Raw genomic sequence first — 25160 nt, 5'->3', positions numbered from 1 at the left:
AAAGTCAACTAAGTTTCGTTGTGTTTTGAATCAATATAGAGTAATTTAAGAAATTGTTGAAGTGGTTCCCAATAAGAGTTCCCTGGGCCTACTTCCATCAGTAGATATGATTCATTTGTAATATATAGCAGCTATTATAATGATATGGTATCATAGTCCTTAAATATTACAGTTTGAATTGAAAATAGTTTTTGCCTTTCAAAACATTATTATCACAGTTTAATTTATTTTTTTGTTTGTGTTACTACCCAAAGAAAACTTTCAGATTGGACCAGATAAAATTTTATTATAAAATCTGAATTATCAGAATCTGAGTTTATAAGGCTTTATTACCTTGTAAGTGAAATGGTCATGATGAGCAGACGTTTTTTTAAAATTTTATAGCATCTTTTAAGAAAAATTGTTCTGTGTTTCAGGAAAATTGATCCAAGTTGTGTTTGGCCACTGGGATGTGGTCACTTGCCTCACTCGTTCCGAGTCGTACATTGGGGGAAATTGCTACATTCTCTCCGGGTCACGTGACGCAACCCTCTTGCTCTGGTACTGGAATGGGAAAAGCAATGGGATTGGAGATAACCCAGGCAGTAAGTATAATTTATGTTATAACTTTTACAAGTGAAATGTAATAACAGTTTGTAGTAAAGTTATCTTTTACATCATGGTGAAAGTGAAACTGAATCAAGTAGTTTTAATTTCTTAGTTAAAATTTAAGAAAGATATAGATAGCCTCATTATTGACATTTTGTGTCCACTGATAATTCAAATCCAAGTGTGAAACCTCATTTTTCACGTTATAGGTTATTCTTATGATCTGAAAATGCTAGTTCTTCATTGTAAACGGCTGTCATCACATAAAATAGAGGTGTTTCATTCACGAACAGTAAGATATAACATAAAAAGAACAATCACTTATTATCTTGTTTATTGAATTTATATTTTAAAAGAACAAAATTATAATTTCATGGAAACAAACCAGTCTTTATAAAAAATATGCTTTCATTTACATATTAAAAGGTAAAGCAGGTCATAAAAGGCCAATATGGAATATTCAAATGGCTCTTGGTTTTTCAGATGGGAAATGAAAATGTTCAGCAACAGCCTTAAACATCTTTATGAAACTATGCTGAAGGCAGTAAAACAAAAAATGTGTAACCATTTAAAATTGTAATTCACAGAAGGCAAAAAAGGAAGCAGCTACCATTAAAACCAATCGCACACAGCTGCAGAAAAGAAATGGCTTTAGAAAAACACATTAAGAAGTAGGAAAAAACAATTAAAGGGACCACCTGAAAAATGAGAATTTAATTAAAATGATTATGACAACACTGAAAAGTTTCTGCAAAAATAGCTTTAGATTTTTACTTCATAAGGTGGAGCTTTTTAGCTGCTCTTAAATATTTACAGTTTCTTAATTTAAAGCAAGTTGCAATGTATTTGGCTAAGGAAGGATCGTGTTGTTGCTGATTACTTTACCTGAATCCTGCGGTACATCTGTCACTCAGCCCCAGGTTATGAAACAGTCTGAATACATTTAAGTCCATCGTATTTTGGGTTGACTTCTTTGAGTTGTGCTTATTAAATGTACGTTATATGTATGAAAGTGAAACCTTATAATTGAAAGCCAATACAATTTTAAAAGTATTAACAGAGTGGTTTTTCAGAGCTGGTTCTGCTTTGTTTGTGTTCAGTTGGTGTGGTTTTTATTCAGTGAACCTCTACTGTATATTTCTTATTTTAATCAAAGCACAGATCATTCTCCATACAAATAGAATATAAAAAATAAGGCTGCAATGCTATGGATAACACAGTCTTTGTGATCAGATCAACTTTAATGTGTCTGTATGGAGGATAGTGTGTACATGTGTGTATTTCACATATTTATACAGACAGGTCCAGTTTATATATAACTATGATAACATTTTGAAATATGTAAACTTCAGGAATTTTTTTTCACATTATTTTGAAAGGTGCTTCATGGTCTTTTCATTATGGACCCCTACATTCGGCTCATTCTCCTTTCTGGCCTGTTAGGATGAGTGACTAGTTTCACTTTCTTCTTTTCCTGTGTCTATAAATTTAGTTATTGAGATATACTAACTTAATTCAGACAGACCTAGATTTGACATAGATAATAAATATACCATTTTGCTATTTATTGGAAAATATTTAGGAAGAACTTTCTCTTGCCTTAAAATAGTGCATGATGTTTCATGCACATATAGCAATCCAGACGCAAGAAAAATATATATATATATATTTTTTACTTATATAACCTAATCATCTTTATGTTATTACCAATGTGTATTCTGAGAAGTAGCTAAAGACTTACTAGCTATAGCACACTTATAGGCAATAGTTGTTACATTTTATACATTTAAGTATATTTTAAAACTAGAAATATTCAGCTTTTCCATATGGGTGAAATATGTATTTACATATTTAAATACCTTATGAATCACCCTAGAGATGGCTTTTACATGCGCGTCTTCTAAAGAAATCAATCAAGTAAGATTGACCACATTCTGGAGTTTGGAGTAAAACAAATCTGAGTTCTAAGCTTTGCTGTGGTCCTTGTGTCTTGTCTGCAAAATGAAAGCAACAATGGGAACTAAGGTATTATCAGAAGCACTGGGTGCGTAGAGCAAATAAATCACCACACAAACACCATCATGTTAGCATTAGAGTACATATTATAATGTTACATTTTTCATAAAGCACTTCATCTATACCCTCTCATTGTCTGCAGTATGGTGGACATTAACTCCGAGCAGTGCTGGAAATGCAAAGAAAAAATAAAAGAACATAATAGCACAGCTAATAAAAATTTTAGAAAATTGTAATGTATCGTGACTAAATTAAATTACCTTTCTCAAAGTGAACCTCGTCCTTTCTGGCCCTTTTCTAGCATCTCATGTCCCAATTTAATTTTGCTTTAGCTTTGAAGTGTGGATCTGGGAGAAAGACAAATAGGCACTTTTCCATGTAATGAGAATTTCCGCACATTAGAACAGAAAAATGAACAAGCCAGTTAAAGCTTTTCAAACAAAATGACGAGAGAGAGAGAGAGAGAGAGAGAGAGAGAGAGAGAGAGAGAGGTATTTCACCGTGTGTTTTAAGCATTCATGCAAGCTGGTTCGGATTTTATAAGCCTCTGGCTCATTGATGGCTCCACGAAGCAGTCGCCGAAGTCAGAGGCTTTCAGATGAGGAATTTTAGGCTGTGCTTATTCTTGTATTATATCTGTTGGATGCAGTGTAAGTGTCCTTTAAGAGATGATCAGGCTTTTATATATATATAATTGCACTGTGGTCTATAAATGCCTCCACTTAAATTTTTGAATTTAGACTTTTCTTGCTTGAAAGGAAAATAGGTAAATTAAAAAAAAAAAAACTAGGGTGTTGCTTTTTCTGCATTTCATAGATCTTATTCAAGTATTTTGTGTGCTTTTTATTTCAAAAATTACAAAAATAAGCTAGTGATTTTACTTGCTGGGATCATAAGCCTACAACATTTTCTATAAACCTTAGTGCTATATGTAAAGTTAATAGCTTTATTGCTATTTTTTAAAATAATGTTGCCCCATATTAATATGCATATTGGTTGGGCAAAATCAGGCTAACTCTATACATGGTACAATTTGGGGTTTGTGAAAGGATACACGTGTTCTCTGAAATCTGGACTCTGTGTCAGAGCCTTGCTCACCTGCACAACAGAGAGGTGTTCCTCTCCGTCTGTTGTCTTGTGTGGGTTATCTCCTGTGGAATGCAGTTTCTCCAGGAAAAGAAAATTAACATAGGATTCCATTTAGTTGTGACTTTTAAAAATAAAATCAACCAAGAACATTTCAATGAAAGATATTTTTGTTTGGAAGCATATCTCTGCCCTAGCACTCTGTGTGTTTTTTGAACCAAATCTTGTCCACCAAAACGCTTTTCCTGGAATAATCCTTTTTCCTTCAAAATGGAGAAAATGCTGCCCAATACATTCAGTTGACAATTAAATATTTTAAAACTTTGAAATGAACTTACAAGCAAGATGAAAATTTCCAAAATCGTTATTTATCCACCATCTTTATATTGCATCAATAGACCATAAAATTAAAATTAAATACTTATTAAAAGTATTTAAGTATTTTTAGCTATCTGAGCGATTTTTTTAAAGCCACAGTTGATTAGCTTTAGAAGCAAATGGTTGCTGACTGTGAGGGTGTTGTGTAGATTTGTGTGTATAGTATTTTGGTAAAGTAGTTTTCCATTCTCACGTTCTGTTTTTGATTTGATTGAAAGGTGGCATTTTTTTTCCTCGTTGCAATCAGACATGCTAATCTATGTCAGCTTTCTTCTTTATGGGCATGGCGTCTACTGAAAGAAAGAAAAAGCTAAGTTTTTTTTCATAACACCGGGATTCTGTTTTTTAAGAATATTTCAGCACCGTTAATTAGAAAGAAGGTTTTATTAACCATAAGGCTAGCACTAACAGACCACAGAGCTGCTTTTTAAAGTACTGTATGCCATAGCTGCCCTGCTTTTTTTCTCTGTCTAAAACTTCATTTTCTTATACTCTCATCAATCACTTAAGTCATTACCGTAAATCCTACTGTTGTTAATTTTACTAGTATCACCCTAATGAGGCATTCTTGCCATAATTAAAAATGAATTCTAACTTTAAGGCATTCTAAATTTTTTTTAATGAATTTAGAATGATCTTGCCATATGAGCATAAATACCAGATATACATAGACTACTCATCAAGTCCATAACAAAGGTAGTATCATCCAGGTGTGAAATATTTACTGGTTGCCTCTGTGCACATGTCTTATGCAGATGTATTTTGGGGCACATATTTAGGAATTATGTTCTTTTTATCATAAAGCCTACTATGTTTTATTGAAGCCACTGATAAATCCTTATTCTTTGTCTTGCCAAAGTAAGGTAGATGCAACACAAACTGTAGGTGTCCTAGAGCACCATCTGCTGGATGCATTTGGGGACTTAATGTTAGTGAATTTGAAAATCAGCACTTGATAAGACAGGTGTACTTTGTTTTTAATTGCCTGTGACGTATTATTTATGGGACCCAAATGTCAAGATGTATGCATATGTGTTGAACCAGAAGAGTTTATAAAATAACTCACTTTCTTCTTTCTTATGCCCCATGCTGACCTGGATTTGGAACTTGATAATAAATATTGTTTAAGGAGAAAGTGAGCAAAATATATGCCCACTGAAACAATGCATCACAGTTTATCATGAGATTTAAATTCTTATTGACCGCAGGTCTTAAGTAAGCTATAGTTGGAGAAAATTCTTTGGATGATACTTTAACTTCAGGTTCCTTACCTTCACTAAATTCTGAACAGAAAAGCAATGTTTGCAACAAGTAGCCTTCTTATACCTTGCATGTGAATTTTGATCTATTCTTTTGTCAACAACATGAGTTCTTGTGTATGTCTCATCGGGAGCTTTCCTGTGGCCCCATTTTTGGTGTGCACCTTTGCACGAACACTGAGACTGCCCTGTGTTTTTCTTCCTTGAAGAATCCATCAAGCAGGGTTTGAAACAGTGTGTTGGCAGTGTTCGAGTTCAGGTGACATTAAAACTACGTCTATGAAATTCTCCAGAAGGTCCAGGATGTTTAGTGCTCCATGATGTAATGCAGGCCCTCAAGTTCCAGCAAAACAACTCTGTATTTACTGCTTGTAACTAATAGTAGATGTGGTAAAAGGAATTATATTCATATGGCAAATGAATACAACCTTAATGTGCACCATATGCAGAGTGGCGGGGTGATGTGCCAATATATCACATTTATTTACCTTGTTTAGTTGCAGAGAAAAATGACTATACCATTCAGCCCATAGTAGACTATAGCCATATAAATATGAGAACAGAAGAACTGATGATTTATGCCCTCAAATTGAAGCTGAGTGTCTTCATATGTAGACTCTCATAGTGCCACACCAAAGAAAGCTGTCTAATACTATATGCTCAGATAGGAAATTTAATTTCAAACAAGTGCTGGAATTAATTTAAGAAGTACAGATTTCCTTTAGTCAACTAAGTATCATTGTATAGGCTCTCAAAGAAAATTTTGAATGTCTTCTTTCATTTAATTGGGACTGAATATACTCTGAAATTGTAAGCTACTTCCTCCCTCCTTTTCACCTAAAAGCAGGGTTCTTCTGCTTTTAGAATATTGTAAAAGTGCATATGTGTGTGTGTGTGTGTGTGTGTGTGTGTGTGTGTGTGTGTGTGTGTGTGAGAGAGAGAGAGAGAGAGAGAGAGAGAGAGAGAGAGAGAGAGAGAGAGAGACATTATTGTAGAACTACTAATGATACATTTAATTAATACCTCCTGGAAAAACAGACTGACTTTATCACCTTCCCCAAAGTTGGCCTCATTAGAGAAATTATATGACAGCTTTGGCCATATGTACCTCATATTACACTTTAGATATTCCTGAGGATTTATGAAAAGAGACCCATTTTTATAGGAAAGTAAGTACTTAAATGCCTCTGTTGATTTCTTTTACAAAACAGCAATTGCCCTATCTTTTAAAGTTATTTTTGTCGCCTTCAAATAGGTTCAATCTGACTTTTGATTTTGGATTTAAAGTGTTTTTAGATAGAAAAAATCCTCAGAAGCCATTTTTCCCCTCATGGCTTAGGGCTTCATGACTGTTGATCTTTTTTGCTTTTAGTCTTGTAGTTTGTAACTTTCTACACCTTAGAGATCACTATTTCCTTGGGGTGAGTGGGGTCAAGATGTTTTCTTTTTTTTTTTAATTGAGATATAATTGACGTATAATACTAGTTTCAGGTGTGAAACATCCTGATTCGATACATTTATATATTGCAAAATGATCACCATAATATGTCTAGTTAACATCCATCACCACACAGTCACAGATTTTTTCCCTTTCATGAGAACTTTCAAGATCTACTTTCAGCAAATTTCAAATATACAGTACAGTATTGTTAATTATAGCCACCATACAGTCCATTACACCCCCAGGACTTACTTATTTTATAAGTGGAGGTTTCTGCCTTTTGACTGCCTTTGCCAGTTTTCCCTACCTCCACCTTTGGCAACCACCAATCTGTACTCTGCATCTAAGAGCTTTTTTTTTTTTTTTTTTTTTTAAGGTTTCACATGTAAGTTTGATTCTATGGTATTTGTCCTTTTCTGTCTGACTTACTTCGCATAATGCCCAGGTCTATCCGGGTTGTCCCAAAGGGCAGGCTTTCCTTGTTCTTTTTTACTGTTGCTGCACAATATTCCATTGTGTACATAAACCACATTCTCTTTATACGTTCATCCATCGCTGGGCACTTAGGTTGTTTCCATGTCTTGACTATTATAAGTAATGCTGATTAAACATGGGGGTGCAGATATCTTTTTCAAGTTAGTGTTTTTGTTTCCTTTGGATAAATACCCAGAAGTGGAATTGCTGAATCATGTGGTGAATCTATTTTTAATTTTCTGAGGAACCTCCATACTGTTTTCCACAGTGACTGCACAGCTCACATTCCCACTAACAGTGCACAAAGGTTCCCTTTTCTCCACATCCTTGCCAACACTTGTTATTTCTTCTGGATAATAGCCATTCTAATAAATGTAAGGTTATATCTCATTGTGGTTTTGATTTGCGTTTTCCTGATGATTAATTATGTGGAACACCTTTTATGTACCTGTTGGCCATCTGTAGGTCTTCGTTGGAACAATGTCTGTTCATAAACTCTGCTCATTTTTTAATCAGATTGGGAGAAGGGTTATGTGTGTGGTGGTTTTTTTTTGTTTGTTTTTTTTTTTGCTGAATTGTATATTTTGGATATTAGCCCCCTTATCAGATATGTGATTTATATATTTTGGATATTAGCCCCCTTATCAGATATGTGATTTGCAAATATTTTCTCCCATTTCATAGATACCTTTTTCATTTTGTTGGTGGTTTCCTTTGCTGAACAGAAGCTTTTCCATTTGATTTAGGCCTTACTGTTCATTTTTTGCTTTTGTTGTCTGCTTTTGGGGTCAAGTCATAATGTTTCTGATAGCTAAAGACGTGAAAACCCTCTATAATTCTCAATAGTGCCTTACTTATGTATCTTTAACAAAGGAACCTTTAAAATGTTAAGGAGGAGCCCTGGCTGGATAGCTCAGGTGGTTGGAGCATTGTCCCGTGCACCAAAAAGTTGTGGGTTCGATAACCAGTTAGGGCACATACGTAGGTTGTGAGTTTGATCCCTGGTTGGGGCACGTACGTATGGGAGGCAACCTATCAGTGTTTCTATCTCACATTGATGTTTCTATCTCTCTCTCTTCCCCAGCTCCTTCCTCACTTTCTAAAATCAATAAACATATCCTCAAGTGAGGATTAAAAATAAAATGTTAAGGAGGACATATTACAAAGAATTTTATGTGACTTGGGTATTTAGGATAGATAGATTAAAAATTAGTTTTTACTTTTAATTACTATTCAGAAAAAGTTTAATTTTGAATATCAACAAATATGAATAGGATTGCATGTCAGTAAGTGTTCTATCTGCATTCTTTATTGGAGACAGAATTGTATAGTGTTTATGTTACTAGAAAACCATATGCAGCTACCCATAAGAAGCTGTCAGTGAATTAGAATCAAAAGCAAGCCCCTCAGTGGGGAATCGAAAATGAAAAGTCCAAGAAGCAGGAAGAAAGAAGTACGTCAGTTAAGTTTGATGTATCCACATAGTGAAATAGTGTACAGCCATTACTGTGTTTGGATTTGTGATACTGACATGAGGGATCTGCTCTCTGTAATGTTAAATGTAAAAGATCACCATACTATCTGTATAAATGATGTAATTTAAATGTCTATGTCTGTATGTGTATATCTTGTACTCTATGTATATTTGTGCATAGAAAAAAGTCTAGAATGATAGCCAGCAAAATGTTATCAACAGTTATTTATATATAGTGGGCTGTGGAGGCAGTTTTCATTTTATTCTTTACAATTTACTAATTTATATTAATGTTCTCTAATAAGCATCTTTTACTTTGATAATCAGAGATAATAGAGATATTTTATTTGCGAGAAAAAAAATTCTTGTAATATGCCTTCACTTTCTGCTGTAGGCTTCTAGATATTAGTGGTTGTAGCAGAGTTTACATGGATTGTCAGGTAAGGTTGGAAAGTCTAAGAAAAGGACAAATGGGAGAATTTCTAGAAATTAAGGTCTATTTTCTCCTTGACAAAAAAAAAAAAAAACACAAAAAAACACACAATAATAGTGAGGACCATCTCTAATTGGCATTTATGCAGCACAGAATTGTATAATATTACACTTTTCTAAAAGGAGTGTCCACAACAGAGGGTGAAAATATGCATCATTCTATTGCTGCTGCTGCTGCTGGGTGATGCTTCCTGGGTGCTCACTACATGCCAGGCGCATTCTCAGCACTTTACACACCAGCTCATTAATCCTCATAGTGGTCCTGTGCGGTGACTACTGTTTCCCTTGCTTTATAGCTGAGGCACAGAGGGATTATAAATATGCCTTTATGTTTCCCCCTGACCTTGAAGCTCCTGCATCTTACTCTAACTATGAGAACTTGCCCAACAAGGGTCACAGAGCTAGCAATGCTGGAGGCTGAATTCAAACTCAGGTCTGGAGGCCATTGGCACCATTCTTAACCACTCAAAAGGACTGTCAGCTGTAGACAGTTTGGTGCAACCCTTTCACTAAAGCTCTCTCAGTATCTGCAAAGGACAGTACGAGATAATTTTGTTATACTGTATTCTTATGTAAGTATTTGTCATGATAGGATTTTGGGGTTTTTTTTAATATTACACATTAAGGGTTATAACTTTACATGTATAATTATAGATACATATCTACACACACCCATTTTCTAATGCAGTCTTAAAGGATGATTCCATTGTCTAAACTATATATATGCATATAAACTACATATTACATATGTAATATATAGTTACATATCATAGAGGAAGAGGAAGATTATAAACCAGGATTATCAATTATAATTGATTTTTATACCAACATTATCTTGTCTTGCATTAATAATTCTAATCTTATTTACAAGCAGAAGCTACAGCTGATGGTTGCCACATCCTGAGTGCAGTTATAGCTTTTTTTTTCTGTAGTCTGTATGTTTCACCAAATTAACTTTTTTTTTTTTACATCAAAGAGACCATGCTGAATAGAGAGGAGGGGGAAGAGTTGGTGGAGATACAATGAATAGAACAAATTTCAAATAGTTTCTCTTTGCATACTTACAATATAGTATTATAATGTCCATTGAAAAATTAGGAAGTACAGAGAACAGACTGACAACTACTAGAGGGGAGGGGTTTTGAGGGCTAGATGCAAAAGCTTAAGGGATTAAGAAAAGAAAAAAAAAAAAAAAAACCTCATAGACACAGGCAACAGTATGGTGATTACCAGAGGGTTAAGGGGGATGGGGGGAGGTAGAAGAGGGTATAGGGGGAATAAATAGTGATGGAAGGAGGCTTGACTTTGGGTGGTAAACACACAATACAAATGATGTATTATAGACGTGTATACTTGAAACCTATTTTATTAACCAATATCACCCCAATAAACTTACCAAATTTAAAAAAGAAAAGAAAAAATAGGAAGTTAATGGAACAGGTTTAAGAACACTTAATAGCTAACCTCATTTCCACTTCAGAAAAGTCATATTTTTCTTGATTTACCATTATGATGAATCATATGAGAAAGCTTAGTATTCAATTTTTACATGATATTTTTTCTCAATGAGTCCTCTCAAGTAATCAAAATATAATTAAAATGGAACAAAAGGCATCTGTAAAACAGAAGTATCCATCTTTAGGAAATGATTGGCATATAATGTATAATACTTAGTTTTTTTAAAAACACATATATACTTGATAAATTTATTAGATTCTTAAACATATTATTTTCTTTATTTTATTTTTAATTAAATTTATTGGGGATGACGTTGGTTAATAGGATCATATAGGTTTCAAGTGTACATTTTTTGGGAATATCATTTGTATATTGCTTTGTGTGCCCACCTCCCAAAGTTAAATAATCTTCCATCACCATATATTTGGTCCCCTTTACCTTTTTCTACCCCACTCCACCCGCTTCCCTCTGGTAACCATATTTTCTTTCAACATGTGTATTCTGTTGAAATGATTTTTTTTAATAAAGCCAGGTTTCACATTTTTTTTATCTCTCTAAGAGATCAGATGCTGTTAGGTTTTACTGTGGGAAATTATATCAGTTGTTTTTATTGAAGACTTTATTAATTGATGTTAAATATTAATTTTGTATAAAAATTCAACTATAATAGTTTGGACTTCTGTAATAGTCAGTGCAGCTTTTGGACCTGCTCAGTGACCATTTGAAATCAAGTCACTTACAAATGCAGGCCACATTTTATTCCCCTCCTTGTTTCCATAGTACATTGCACAAAATAAGTACCCATTACATGTTACTAAGTGAATGGATGAGTGAAGGAATGAATGAACTAAAAAGGAGACATGTTAGCTTCTGGCACAGGAATCTTCTAAACTAAGCATTAATTGGAAGAAATAATTTTATTTCTACAAAAATAAGAACAGGGAAATGTTAAACCGTGCTTCATTTTATAATTAGTGGTATAAAATATTTAAACTGCTAATGAGAACTTTGCAATGCACTGGTAATGTAATTTTCATAAGATTGAGGAGATGATGCCAGAAATACCAAAAAACTTCATTCATTTTTAAAAAGGTAACTCAAAATTTGCCAGAAATCTGTGTCAGGTCTCTTTTTACCTGGATTACTAATCCCTTTTGCCTTATAGAAACAGAGTCTTTGAAATATTTTTCTCATTGGATATTTATGAGCAGGATACTAAATAAATTACTGTCTTCTCTTCTCTCAGGTATAACTGTAAGTAGTTCAGAGTCCATTTGATGGAGAAATACACTTAGTATTATGAGGGCACCAAAGAAACACATTTAATAAAAACTTTTGTTATTCTGCCTAATGGTGTAAACCTTTCACCTGATATTTTAAAGCACAGATCCAATATAAATGCTAACTGAGCATATGGAGATCTTGTCAATGCAGTGGGTTGTTACAACAGTGTGTAAGTTACTGCTGATCCTCAGTGTTGTGTGCGGAGAAAAGCACATCTGTAAAAACCGGTGCGCCCTGGTATCTGTGGCAGGATTTGGCCTGTCTTTAATCTCTTTTGACTTGTTCATCTTCCTTTAAGGCCGTCCATAAAGATGCGCCAAGCATCCCTTTCAGCCTTTGGTGGATTTGCACCAGTGGTCATAAACCTGCTCTCGGGACAAAGACCCCCTTTCCTTTGAAGTAATTGCTCAAGCTTTTCAAGGCAGTCCAAGAGTCTATCCTCTTTCTCTTTTTATTTTTCTTTGAGATGAGTTTGACATGTAGCTCCTTAAACTAGCATCAAGATAAATTTTTCTCTGGGCTTTATTGAAAGCCATGACGATTTTTCAAGCACTAAGACTTAAAAGGTTCTTAAGGGGATCTGCTCTGCTTTGTGATCTAGCTTTCAGTGGATCCTGCTATCTCAGCCAGCAACAGTGGGGACTTTTGGTATCCATTAACTACTGCAAACTTTTATCAAAGACTTAGCCTGATATTTTCCAGAAGACTTCTTTTCCCCTTGTTCTTTATTTGGTTTGGAGACTTCAGTGAGAGATGGAGATAGCTTTGGGGGGTGGGGGCGGTCTTTGAAAAAGTAATATGTGGCCAATATTGTCTTCCTGGAGCTGATTTCCCCTAGGGAGTAAGTCTGTGGGTGACAAGTAGTTGGGAGGGGCCGGTCTAGGTGGGTGCTGCAGTGAGCATGAGTTATATGGTTTCTAGGCTTTGCAAGCAGAAATAGAGAGAGAGATGTAGGATTTTGCCTTTCTTTTCTGTGGGAGGTCATTGCTTGGGCTCTGGGATCCAGGTGATGTATAACCATGTAACTACAGAGGAATCAATTCTGAGCCACATGTACCAGTAGGTCTGTGTTCTGCCTCTGAGTACGCCCTCTACCTTTAATAGCTTCAGTATAAGAAGTTCCCGAAATATCTGGCAAACTTAAACAGTTTGAACCTGTTGGGTTTAAATGCCATATCATAGAATTCTATTCACTCTGGTGAAATATTAATATTTAGAACATTTGTCTTCTTTGCATTTATAAAAATCCACAAGTATTTATTTTGAACAGAGTTTTTGATGAGAAAATAAAAAGAACATTCAATTTACACAGCAGATAATAAGGGAATACAAAGTCCGTTTTTAAGCAAGACTGAAAACAGCTTTTCTTAGGGGAAATGCTATTTCTTCATATGTTGTCATATGTGGATTTTTAAAGGCCATTAATGTGCATTTCCTAAAGGGAGGGAAGTTAAGTAGCACAATCTTTTTACTGGAAATTCAGTGAGTGTTTGTGAAACCAGTTACCTGAGAAGAACCCAATGATTATAAGTCTGCCCTTATGCTTTTAATTTGTTGTTTTTCTTTTCCTTTCTTTCCCCCTGTATTTCCTGAACTGTCTGACCTGCTTCCTGGGTTAGAGAACATTTTGCCAAACTTTGAGGCCAACATCCTAGCATTGAACAGTTCTTTATTTAGAGATTGGGCCCAAAGAAAAGAAAAAGCCTTTTTTCTGTTTTGAAACTACATCGTATGTGTGTAGAGGCAAACATGATTGGTATGGCGTGGATTATTGGAAACTGGTATTTTGCAAATAGAGCATATTTATTAAAATTTTTTTAATTACGAGTTTACAGAAAAGAACACGTAACCTTAACCCACTCTATGGGGTTAATTGGGAGGCTTCCTGAACTCTTGACTTTATAGTCATAGAAAATTCTCAGTATTCTCACTTCCTCCCCATGTTCCTGGGAAAGTATTCTTAGATCTAGGAAAAGAAAAGTTAGCCCTGACATGCTTAGGTGATAGTGTTCTCTGGGTCCGCCATTACCCATCTGCCCTGTGTTTACTTTGGTCGACACTTAGGTCGTTTTCAGTTGCCATCAGTTTTCCTTCAAACCTTCATTTGCCACTAAGGAATTCCAAGACAATTCAAATTAAAACACAAATCTCAACCCCCACCCCTTAAAATGGTTGACTTATGAAAACAGAAGAGTAATCACTGAAAATGTATGCCTTAGATCTTAATGATTTTAATTCTTGATTTTAAATAAGTTGCTGATATAATTAGACATTAATTTCAAAAATAACGTTGTAGGTATTTTTGTGGCATGTAGAGCATCTTGGGAAAGGGAGGAAGCATGAATGAGGGTGAAAGTATTGGTAACTTTAAAAATATATAACACCTATTTCTCATTTTTGTGTCAAGGCTTATCTCTAACAGAAAATTAAGCAATTCAGATTGGCTTAAATTATGTGTTTCTTTTCTTAAAAATTTCCCCAAATTTGTCTACTTTTTGCAAGGGGGAAAAAAAAAGTCCTTGTGACAGATTCTTTCTTGTTTTGAAAAATGTCAAGTAAACTTTGTAATTAAGGTAGGTTACCCTCCCCAAAGGAGTTTTGAAACTTCGAATCAAATCAACCTTCTTATTCTCCTTTGCCTTTTCATAGGTTTTTTGAGGTCTCTCTTTATCACTAAGCAGGTCAGCCAGCTCCAGGTCAGGCAGCACGCAACAGGCCAGTGTGGTGCAGTTTGCTATGCTGCAGTCTCACTCACAGGGACCCATAGTCACCAAAAGCCACGAAGGACACTGGACACAGCTATCACTGTGACCTCCAGGGACATGCTGTAGTGATGGTGTGTAATGACAAGACATGAAGTAACTGCAGGCTCCGGGGAAGTGTCTTCATAGTAGACACTCTTCACCTGTTTTTGGTCATGGATATCCGTGCATTCAGTGAAACCTATCCCACCCCACCCCCTTCATCCTTCCAGAAAATCATAGGCATGTACATACATTTTACATGAAATTTCAGGGAACCCATGGACCCATTGTAAAAACCATTGCTTTGGAGTTAAATATGTTTGCCTTTTCAAGGACATTAGGGTCCAGCTGGATTTTCCCTGACCCGCCAGGTCTCTCCTCAGTGTGACTGTACCAAGTCAGCCACATGTCTGGGTTAGGATGACAAGTTACTCTTCTCTGCAGAGTTCCACAGCTGGTGGCAGTGACCTACTTTCTAAGCACATTTGTCCCATTTGGATCATACAGTGTCATTTATCAATTATACTGTGAAACCAGCCAGGTCGAGGAAATCTAAGAATGCTGACACCCTGCTCCCGAGTCCCACTTGTAAAGGCTTTTGTGTCTTGGTTCTTAGTGACGATAGAAGTAAAGGACTCGTTTAGTCTTAAAATAGTATCTTTGGGCTAACTATGGAATTCAGTTTATCCTTGTGTCTCAGCATGAATCACAAATGAAGCCCATCTTTGTTTTCCTTTTCTGTGCTGGGGCCAGTCATGGTGTGGGTTGCTTATTAGCCAGTCAGTTTTCTCTTTCACTGGGGACCCAGGTACAGGATGGCTCCTCCTACCTGTGAGGATGCTCTGCAGCAGCTGCTGTTGTTTGGGTACCCCTCCTCTGTCCTCTTCACCCGCTCCCTGATTTCCAAGCACTACCAGTAGAATTACATGTAGGAGCTTTTTTCTCTTTTTTGACTGAATCATAGAGAAATATACTCCAGGATTTATATATGAGGAACATACATATGCTTATGGTAGATATTTAAGAGGGCCTGCCTTGAGACACCACGAATCCTAGTCAGAACTATCTTCCTTGTGGCGGGGTGGCGGTGGCCTATAGGGGAGAAGGAGGGGGACTGAGAAAAGATGGCTGCTTCTCTTTGAAATGTGAATCAAGCCTAAATCCCTACTTTACTTATAGTCATCCGTCCATAAAAAATCTGATTAGAGGGCTCATATTTATATTGGGAGAGTATCTGAGGCATTTTATAATGCAGATTTCTGACTTACTTTACCCTGAGGTTTCAACCATTACTGCCTGATAAACACGTAAGGATTACACATTTAACGTGTGGTCCTCACAACATAACATAGTTTGGATCTGGTTCTAAAATAGGGTTTTTGGACAAGTTCCCAAACTAATAAGTAAAAGATTTAGCCATTATGGGAATTAGGAACTAGTTGCTGATCATTTCATCTGAGGAGGAGGAAGTAATCCCTGCATAAACTTGAATTAATTTGCCCTTTTTATCTGTCTTTTCCTGAAGGTGGGACCACCACCCCACGGGCCATTTTGACTGGCCATGACTACCCGGTCACCTGTGCTGCCATCTGCGCTGAGCTCGGCCTGGTCCTGAGTGGCTCGACAGGTAAGTTGGTGGCACTGCCATAAACGTGTGCTGTTTGCCTTCATTCGGTGGTGGCTCCAGCCATGTTTCAGGTGCGCAGTGTTCACCAGAAGCTACCATATTGGACAGCACACATGGTTCTGTTTCACGGCAGGAAGTTCTGTTTCACAGCCTTGCTCTAAGCAGTGGGGCTGGAACAGGGACATCTTTGTATGTTTGTTTACTCTTCGGAACTCTGGCTGGGCTGCCTCCATCTCACACCTGAATGGAAGCGCCTGACCCATCTGTTCTAACTTCCAAATCCCAGGGCTAGTCAGGAACCAGGATGGCACCAAGAATGGAGTGGAAAGGTCTGCCCAGAGGTGTGTCCTAGCAACATCAGCATATATTTAGACCAAAGATACCAAGCAGGCATTCCAACAGCACACGCTCAGAACACACCAAAAGGCTCATCTCATGGGGAAGCATGGAGTATTTGAGTTACCTTATCTATGTTTTGAACTATAATACTTAGTCTAGGTAACAACACTTATTAAATAGTCAATGGATTGTGTTTTTGAATATTTTTAGCTGGTCAAAACATTGAAACACTAATGATGATAGCAAAAATTCTATACCGACTGGAATTTTTACCTTCGTATGCCCAACAATGTCACATATCCTTAGCTAGCATGAGGTTTTGGACTAGATGTGGTTCCCATTAGCTATGTAAATGAACCTGTCACACTGCAGGCTGTCCGAGCTTTGCACTGAGGTGTGGGACCATGCACGTGACTGTACAAGCTAAAACCGGCAAAGTGAGTTTAATGATCAACAGGGAATTTTATGATTGGTCCATGGCATTTTTAAGAACGTTCTCAAGACATTAAAAATTCTGTATACACACATCTACATACATACACGTACATATATATGGACATGAAAACGTGGGAAAAACACACATTTACTTATTAGCATACTGTCATTTAAAACAGAATTCACGTGTTTTCTTTGTGAGAACCTTCTCAAGAGCAGTGCTTGCCGCTTTCTCTTCACGGAACAGGATGCGGCGTGAGAACCTACCAACCTGACCGGTTCTCACTCCTGTGCCTTCAGGGCTCCTCTAACGGGAAGGTCTGTGCTGGCTTCGCTCCTGACCCAATGATTTCATAGAGTAACTTGCACGTATGTGACTCAGCTCTCTCCTCTCCCAAGGGCAAGGTGAGACCGTGGCATGCACAGGGAATGCTGCACAGTGGCACTGGGAAGATGTGTCACTTTGCAGGCTTTCTGGAACGGCACTGCAGTTCTGGGACGCCCTTTGACCTGTGCTCATGATTCATTCGCAGTGGGCTGTTCCCACCTTAAAATGAATCTTGTGTTTTGTTTGCCCCTTTCTCAGAAGGACCGTGTCTCATACATTCCATGAATGGAGACTTGTTACGGACTTTGGAGGGTCCTGAAAACTGCCTGAAACCAAAACTCATCCAGGCTTCGAGAGAGGGCCACTGCGTCATATTCTATGAGAACGGGTTCTTCTGTACGTTCAGTGTGAACGGAAAGCTGCAGGCCACCATGGAAACAGAGGACAACATCCGGGTGAGTGCCTCTCAGACTCCTCAGGATTTGAGATACTTAACCTCAGGGTGGCACGTGGGGAGGGGAGAGGGTTCCATAAAGAAGCCCCTGTTGAGTTGCTGAGATTCTTTTCCATGCACCCCCTCTCCCACCCCTCCCCGCAATGAGGCAGCACTCAGAAGAGGCCCATGTACGCTGCCAGCCATGGCATGTCCCAGCTGTGCCGACCGTCTTGCTCGGTGTGGGAGCCCTCAGCTGGAGAGGCTGGCTTGCCAGGATACGGGCTCAGTGTTTTTGTATCTGAGCATCAAATCTAAAATAATGCAGTAGAGGACACCTAGACCTGTCTCCTCGTTCTAGGCTGGTGGGTTGGTAGGGATGAGGACTATTTAGGATTAGCATCTAGCTCCAGACTTCTCCGTGGATGGTAAGACCCAGTCTTGCCAAGGTGACAGAGTTGGATTTCACATTGTGATTTGAATTAGGCAAACATTTTCCCATTTTGCTGTGAAGAAAGGGTAATGCTAGTGGGCCTTCCAGGGTTTTACTTCCTCTTCAAGACAGGGCTCCCTCAGGATTAGATGGGAGGAGGGAGTAAGGACTGCTCTTCTAGAAGCTGTTTTCAGGTCCTTGTCCCACCTCCAGACCTACTGGTGGAGGCTTAGGTGAAAGGAAGCTCTGGTGTTGCCATGATTTTCCAGGCTGAGGGTGAGCGTGATGGGGAAGCCTGTGCCCGCTGGGTGTGGTTTTAGCCGAGCCTGTACATTTAGCCACTGCTGTTCCTGACCAGGTCGGCTTAGATGACACACATTCTCCCAGATCTGGTCTGATCACCCCTTCTCACAAGTAAAACCCTAACTATAGATTACATGGTGAACTCAAGGGCACTTGCTACTCCTTTATTCTGGGATGGGTTTCTTAATTCAGTAGGTAGCGTGGGTCTCTCAGGCGGGGACTCTGCTTTCATTTCCCCTCCTCCCCATAGCACTTCATTTAAACCAAGTACCCATCAGAGGGCTGCCTTTCCTCTTTGGAATAATAATGCTGACCATCTATCACGCGGAGTTGCGATTATATTGTCAGCTACCCTAATAAATCTGTAAAATCATTTGAAATCCCCGGCTGGCTAACAGCTTCTGGGGCTCTCAGGACCGAAGGCTCTGGAAGTGCCTGGAGGCAGTGGTCGGGCTTACTACAGACTGTTTGTTTACACTAGTTTTCCTCTCTGTCCTTCAGCCATTGCTTTTTCTCCTCTAATATTTCCCACTGGGTTTCAAGCTTAAACAGCCCATTGCTTTTCCACCAGCACTTTCGTACTTTATCACACTAATTGTAAGTGGTGGCACTCTGATTAGTAAGCTTGCCTGGCAGGGAGAAGGAGAAGTGGATAAAAGAGGAGAGAGGAAAGACGAAGAGAAACAAAGAGAGGGGAGTGGAGAGAGAAGAGAAAGGAGAGCACAGAGAAAAAGCGGAGAGAGGAGGAGTGGGGTGAGGCAGAAAGAGGACAAAGGAGAGAGCAGAGAAGGGGAGAGGACGCAGGCAGCAGGCACAGTGCTGGAGACCCTCTTCCTTACAGGCCTCATTGGTGTGCTCACCCCCAGCGCAGCACTCGGGATTTCAGAGGATGAGGTGAATGAACGTCTCTGAGCCCACTGAACCCTCGTCTCAACCCCTCCTGGTGCTGAGGCGCGTTAACGTTGAGGTCTCCCCGAGTGCTGGTCTGGGTGGCAGGTAGGGCGCTGTTCAGGAGAAATGGACAAGTCCTTCCCGGGAAAGGCCGAGAAGACATCCTCTCCCTTATTAAAATGTTCTGGATGCTGATGAATGGATGGTCCTAAAAGTTCAAGTTTAAAGTAATTCCAAACAAAACTAGGATTAGAGATTCTCTACTAAAAGAGAGTTAAAGATTAATGGTTTTAATTTATGTTTTTATATAGCACTTACCCAGTAAAAAGCCTCAAGCATAAAACTCAAGTGAACCACAACCAGAAGGTTAATGGATTTTCATCAGCTGGATTCTATAAGTGTAGCAAATGATTACCTGTCCCAGGCTCCCTTGCAGGTCCCGACCCCCGGAGACGGCCACTCGTGAAATGAGGGGAGGCAGAGGATATTGACTTTTACTTACTTTGAGAAATCTTACTGTTCACATTTGGTTTAGATTTGGAGAATACTTCTTATATGTAACTACCTTCCACACTTGGGTTTTTATATCTTAGATTTTTGTGAGAGTAAGCCATATTTAAGAGACCACTAAAAGTTGGCATTTATGTGAATGTGAATTGAATGGCTATGAGATGATCCTTACGATGATCTTTAAAAAATTGGCAAAGGGTAGATTAAAGACTTAAGGCAACTATAGGGAAACTGAGCATAAATACATTTATCAGAAGTTAGACATATCCTTTCGGGCTTGCTAGCACAGTCTGTATTCCCAGGCCCGTGGTGTCCGGGCGGACGGATCACAGATGGCTGCAGTGACCTGGAGCACTCTCGGTGTCCCCTCCCTAAGAAAGGCGACGAGTCTTACTAAGCTCGGGAACGAAGGTTCAGAGGGCAGTGGAGAGAGGAGCAGCTGCAGGGGTAGGAAGGACAAACTAAATGTGTTGAGCTTTGCAGGCTCTATTCTGTTGCAATTACTTGTGAGAGGAGCCATAAACGAACAGGTGTGGCTAAGTTCCAACAGCCCTTGTTTATGGGCACTGAAATGCGGAATGCATATAACTTTCCACCTGTCATGAAATATTCTTTTATTTTTCTCAACCATTAGAAAATGTAGACAGTCATATAAAAGCAGGCACTGGTCTGCCTTTGCCCCATTTTACAGGATGGAAGAACAAGTTCCGTGTCTGCCCTGGGCAAGAAGAAAATGCTCAGCCTGGGGCTGTGAGTACCTGGGAGTCGGGGTTCCTACCGCATTGTCCTCCCCGCTGCTGTAATGTAAAGGTCCTGCAGGCAGCAGCATTTTACTGGGGACACGAGTCGGGAGCTCTGTCTGCCCGGCCTTGGTACAAAGTGTGCTTAGCCCGTCCCCAGGACCCTGCAGAGGTGCCGGGACTCCGCACTGTCGAGTGCTGGTCCCAGCCCACAGCACGCAGCTGTGAAAGGCATCCGTCACCTCATCCTTAAACAGGAAACACAAGAAACTCAAGCCTGGCCTAACTGTCCATTGGATTTTGAAAAATGGCAAAAGTTTCCTGCCTCCCGATTTCCTGAAACTCAGGAGCCACATGGTCTCTCCCTTCTCCCCACGCTGCAGTAGCTGCTGTTGCATAGGAATCCATCAAACTCAGAGGTGAAACTTCCCTAGAGCCACGTCTCACCTGAACGTTGCTTTGTCTCACAGGCCATCCAGCTGAGCCGGGACGGGCAGTACCTGCTCACAGGAGGAGACAACGGTGTGGTCATGGTCTGGCAGGTGTCTGACCTCAAGCGGCTCTTTGCCTACCCAGGCTGCGATGCTGGGATCCGGGCCATGGCCCTGTCCTATGACCAGAGGTAACACTGCAGTCAGGTCTGCTGCCGGTGGCATTGAAAGCAGCGGCGGGAATTTAAGTGGGCTGGGTTGTGGCGGCCACCTGAGCAATGAAGAAAGCCAATGAATAGTGGGGTGTCCACAATACTGTAAGAAAGTGTGGTTTCCGTTCTGATGGCACAGCCCCGTGGACAAAGGCCGACTTCTCCCGGAGTGGACAAGACGTGCGTAACAAAGGCTCCGGTTACATCGCGGTTAAGCCTTTTGTGTTTCTTAAAGTCCCTTTAAGGCAAAATGCCCGGGTCTCCGTTCATGAGAATTCCTACACGCTCCCAAGTGGTAAACTTGGGGGCGATCATTTTTATCTGGTTTCTTATTGCCTCTTAATAGACATTCATTTTAGTTCCTGATTCTGTGGCAACGTTTTCCCTGAAAGCCACCTTTTGGTACACACGTCCGTGGCCTTAGGCCCATTCAGTGTTAGACTAGTTCAGCCGCCACCAGTGTGCTGAGTGAACTTTTCGCTTCTCACACATCTCCTTGTCGATGAGCTTTCTGTGGCTATCTAGTGCCCTTGTGTCTCTTCACAGGTTTTACCGGGAAGCCAGTTTGTTTCTTCATTACTTTTTGCAGGGAATGTCTTTTTGCATCCTTTCACTCTCAGCCTGTTTGTCGCTAAAGTGAGTCCCCCGTAGACAGCATGTATTTGATCATGTTTAGCTGAGCTTGTGTAGTTCCTGATCTTGCTGTGAAGTGGTAGGGAGGGTACTGAATGGGACCTGTGAGGCCTGGCCCAACCAAACCATCCAGAGGAGCTCACCCCCTGTGCGGGGACAGGAGAGCAGTGTGCCCCCCTCCCCCACACACACCCCTGCAGCGGTCACCTCAGGCAGTCACTGTGTTCTGAGGACTGGGCCCTGGTCAGAGCGTGATGGACAGGACTCTCCAGCGGAGCAGAGCCCACACCCAGCCACCCGGCTCCTTCATTGATTCTCTGTCAGCAGCATCGCCGTCCCTGCCTGTGTGCACCCCTCCACCAGCAACGACCGAGACTGGATTCTTTCCTTCAACTGCGATACCCAGTGGAAGCCAGGCCTGCCCGGTGCCCGTGGCGCACCCTCCCTGTGTTTTCTGAAAAGGGAAGCTGTGGCTTGGCTCCTCGTAGAATGGCAGAGGCGGCACTCTGCGCTTACTCAGGGCTGCGTTTTAGTCATGAAAACACGTACCTTCGTTGGCACACACTGTAGCTCTGACCGCCAACTTCTACATTTCCCTGTAGATTTGGGGAGGGAGCTCTTTCTTTAGCAGCAGATACCTCGGAACTAAATAGGTGTGTGAACCCCTCCTCCTCTCTGCTTCTCCCAGGTGCATCATTGCTGGCATGGCCTCAGGAAGCATCGTTCTCTTCTACAACGACTTTAACCGGTGGCATCATGAGTACCAGACCCGCTACTGACGCGACAGCCCACGCCAGCCTTGCTCCCAGCCCAGGAGGGGACGTGCCCTGGGGCATCCTTCCCTTAGGAATAGCGAACACATCTGAATGTAACCTAAATTTGCTCAAAGAAGCAAAATATTTTTTAAAGTTAATTGCTATTTTTGTAGACTTTGCTTGACTTTTTTGGGGGGAGGTATATAGCAAAGCAGAAAACTGGCTGCTGGGTTCTGTAGTTTAAAAAAAAATCTATATTTTTAGTCATAATGAGAAGTCTATTTTCACCAATTATGGAAAATATACATTGGAGTAAACCCACTTATTCTAGCTATATTATGAAAAAACATTTCCCATTTCTCTGTAATCTTGAGAAAGCTATGATTTTAACAATAGGGAAATGGGTTATAATATTGGGATAGGGGAATTTTATGCTGTTCTTTGGGTCCTGTATTTTTCCAAACAATTGTGCTTCTTATGAGCTGAACTTTCTGGGATTTAAATAGTAATGTTTAAATTATGCTACATGTAATTTAAAACATCTCAATGAGTTATTTCTATCGATATTCTTCAAGCATGTTATAGACGTAGAAAATTATGGTTAGGGGGAAGCGATTTTATTGTGTGGTTAATATGAAAGGATCTAATGTTATAGCAAGGGTGAACTGATTTGCCATCTTCATGGCACACCAAAGTGAAATGATGGCAATGTTCTTGGGCTCACAACTTTGTTTTTCTTTAAGTTGCAAGTACCAAAGGTCCCCCCTGAGGTGTGACTGTGCCCAGCACTGAGGCCAAGCCCCATGGGGCTCCCCCACCCCCACCGGGTCTGGGAGGACAGAGGCTGCCAGGTGCTGTATTAAGTAACACCTGTTTTACCTTCTCTTTGTTACTGAACTATCTTCACCTTCCTTTTGATCAGCAATTTATACTAAGAAACAATGTTATTTTGGTGTTGTATAATTCTACTTTTCTGGTAGACTGCTGTGTGGAATTCTGTGAAAAATATTTGAGAAAAGGTCTGTATTGCATAAATAAATTCTTTGTATGTTGTGAACTTTGACATCCCATCTCTGTTTCTTTTGCAACTTACCTTTTCTGCACGCTCGGCTCTTCTCTGCCAGCCAGGACTTGAAACAACTCAGTTTGACAGAGAATTAAATGCCACTGTTTACTGAGTTGTTGGAAATACCTTTTCACTCCTAAGACATTGATAAATTATTTACTCCAAAAAATGTCTGTTTCAGTCACAGATTCTGAACAACCACCAATAAGAGAGAGTCTCTTTTGAATAAAACCTTCTGTGGCCAGATAGCTCCCAAATGAGAACACTAATCTCCACTCACAAGACCAAAGAGGGAGCTTTGTGTCATTTCATTTAAAATCCACGTTGCTTTTTAAGCCATTAAGGAAGCAGTAGCTGGTAAAATGTGGGGAAGGGAAAGTACACCTTAGAATCGCAGAAATGCCCACATTACTGTAAATTAGCCAAACCTCCTCCCTGGTACTAACCTGAGATCTCATACTTCGGAAACTTCAGGGAAAACGGTAGAAGAAAATTAGGAATACCTAAGTCATGTGCCGGGCATATGATACTTCAGCTATCCCGTAAGACAGCCCTAAAGCAAAGTTAACAATAAAGCAACTTCCTCTTAAAGTCTCAGAAGAAAATCATTGCCTCTACTGCCTTCAGATGACTTTTAAAAATTAGAACTATGGGAAATTAACTGAATTTTCAGCTAAGTATAGTTGGTGTCAACACAAGGGCTTCTGAATGATAGAATTGGTGTAGTACTGTTTACTCAACATTCATTTATCCAACTTAACTCCTTTTAAAAAACATTATTTTAAATAAATATAAACTAATTAGGGGGAATCAATGCTGGCGTAGTTTGTGATTAAACTGGACGAACTACGTAACAGACGGGAAATGGGGCACGCTCACTACGTGGATGCAGTTGGAAGTTCGGTGCGTCAGTGACGCAGTGATTCACGGCTGGTTTCAAAGCGGGTTGCCTCAAGAAATCAGGATTTCCCTCCGATAGTGTTGACTCTTTCTGAAATGTCACCAATCAAGTCCCTGAGGCCCTGTGATGTAAGGATTACTACTAGGTCGCTGGGGGGACGCGTGCGGGCTTGGAGACTGGAGATGAGAATCGGCGAGCACATGGTACAAACTGGGGACAGTCCGCTCTTGGATGAGCAGCTCAGACCACAGCACAGCAGCCCTCCATGAACAAGTGTTCTCACACATCAGCTCCACAGAAAGGGGCCACTGTGACCCTGAAATAACATCACACGTCAGCTGTATTTCTCAGCATGCAGGGCAAGAGTCCAAGCATCCGCGTGGGAGCCGTAAGAAGCCGTGTGTAGGACATGCGGTCGGCACTTACAAC

The 25160-nt window shown here is 39.8% G+C and overlaps 1 protein-coding gene across 3 annotated transcripts in view; it reads left to right on the top strand.

The window, feature by feature from the left end:
• Positions 1 to 23833, top strand: part of LRBA (LPS responsive beige-like anchor protein) — a 526493-nt gene extending 502660 nt beyond the window's left edge. For all 3 annotated transcript variants that reach the window (XM_080671788.1, XM_080671787.1, XM_080671786.1), the window contains 5 exons: positions 417 to 584; positions 16220 to 16321; positions 17682 to 17878; positions 21204 to 21355; positions 22698 to 23833. In XM_080671788.1, the coding sequence (XP_080527914.1) occupies positions 417 to 584; positions 16220 to 16321; positions 17682 to 17878; positions 21204 to 21355; positions 22698 to 22788 (710 nt within the window). In that variant the 3' untranslated portion in view covers positions 22789 to 23833. The remainder of the gene's footprint in view (positions 1 to 416; positions 585 to 16219; positions 16322 to 17681; positions 17879 to 21203; positions 21356 to 22697) is intronic.
• Positions 23834 to 25160: the final 1327 nt, after the last annotated feature.

Source organism: Plecotus auritus (assembly GCF_963455305.1).
Source record: "Plecotus auritus genome assembly, chromosome: 6".
Classification (NCBI taxonomy): domain Eukaryota; kingdom Metazoa; phylum Chordata; class Mammalia; order Chiroptera; family Vespertilionidae; genus Plecotus; species Plecotus auritus.
Note: the sequence above shows the minus strand (reverse complement) of the source record. Positions and strands in the feature narration are given on the sequence as shown.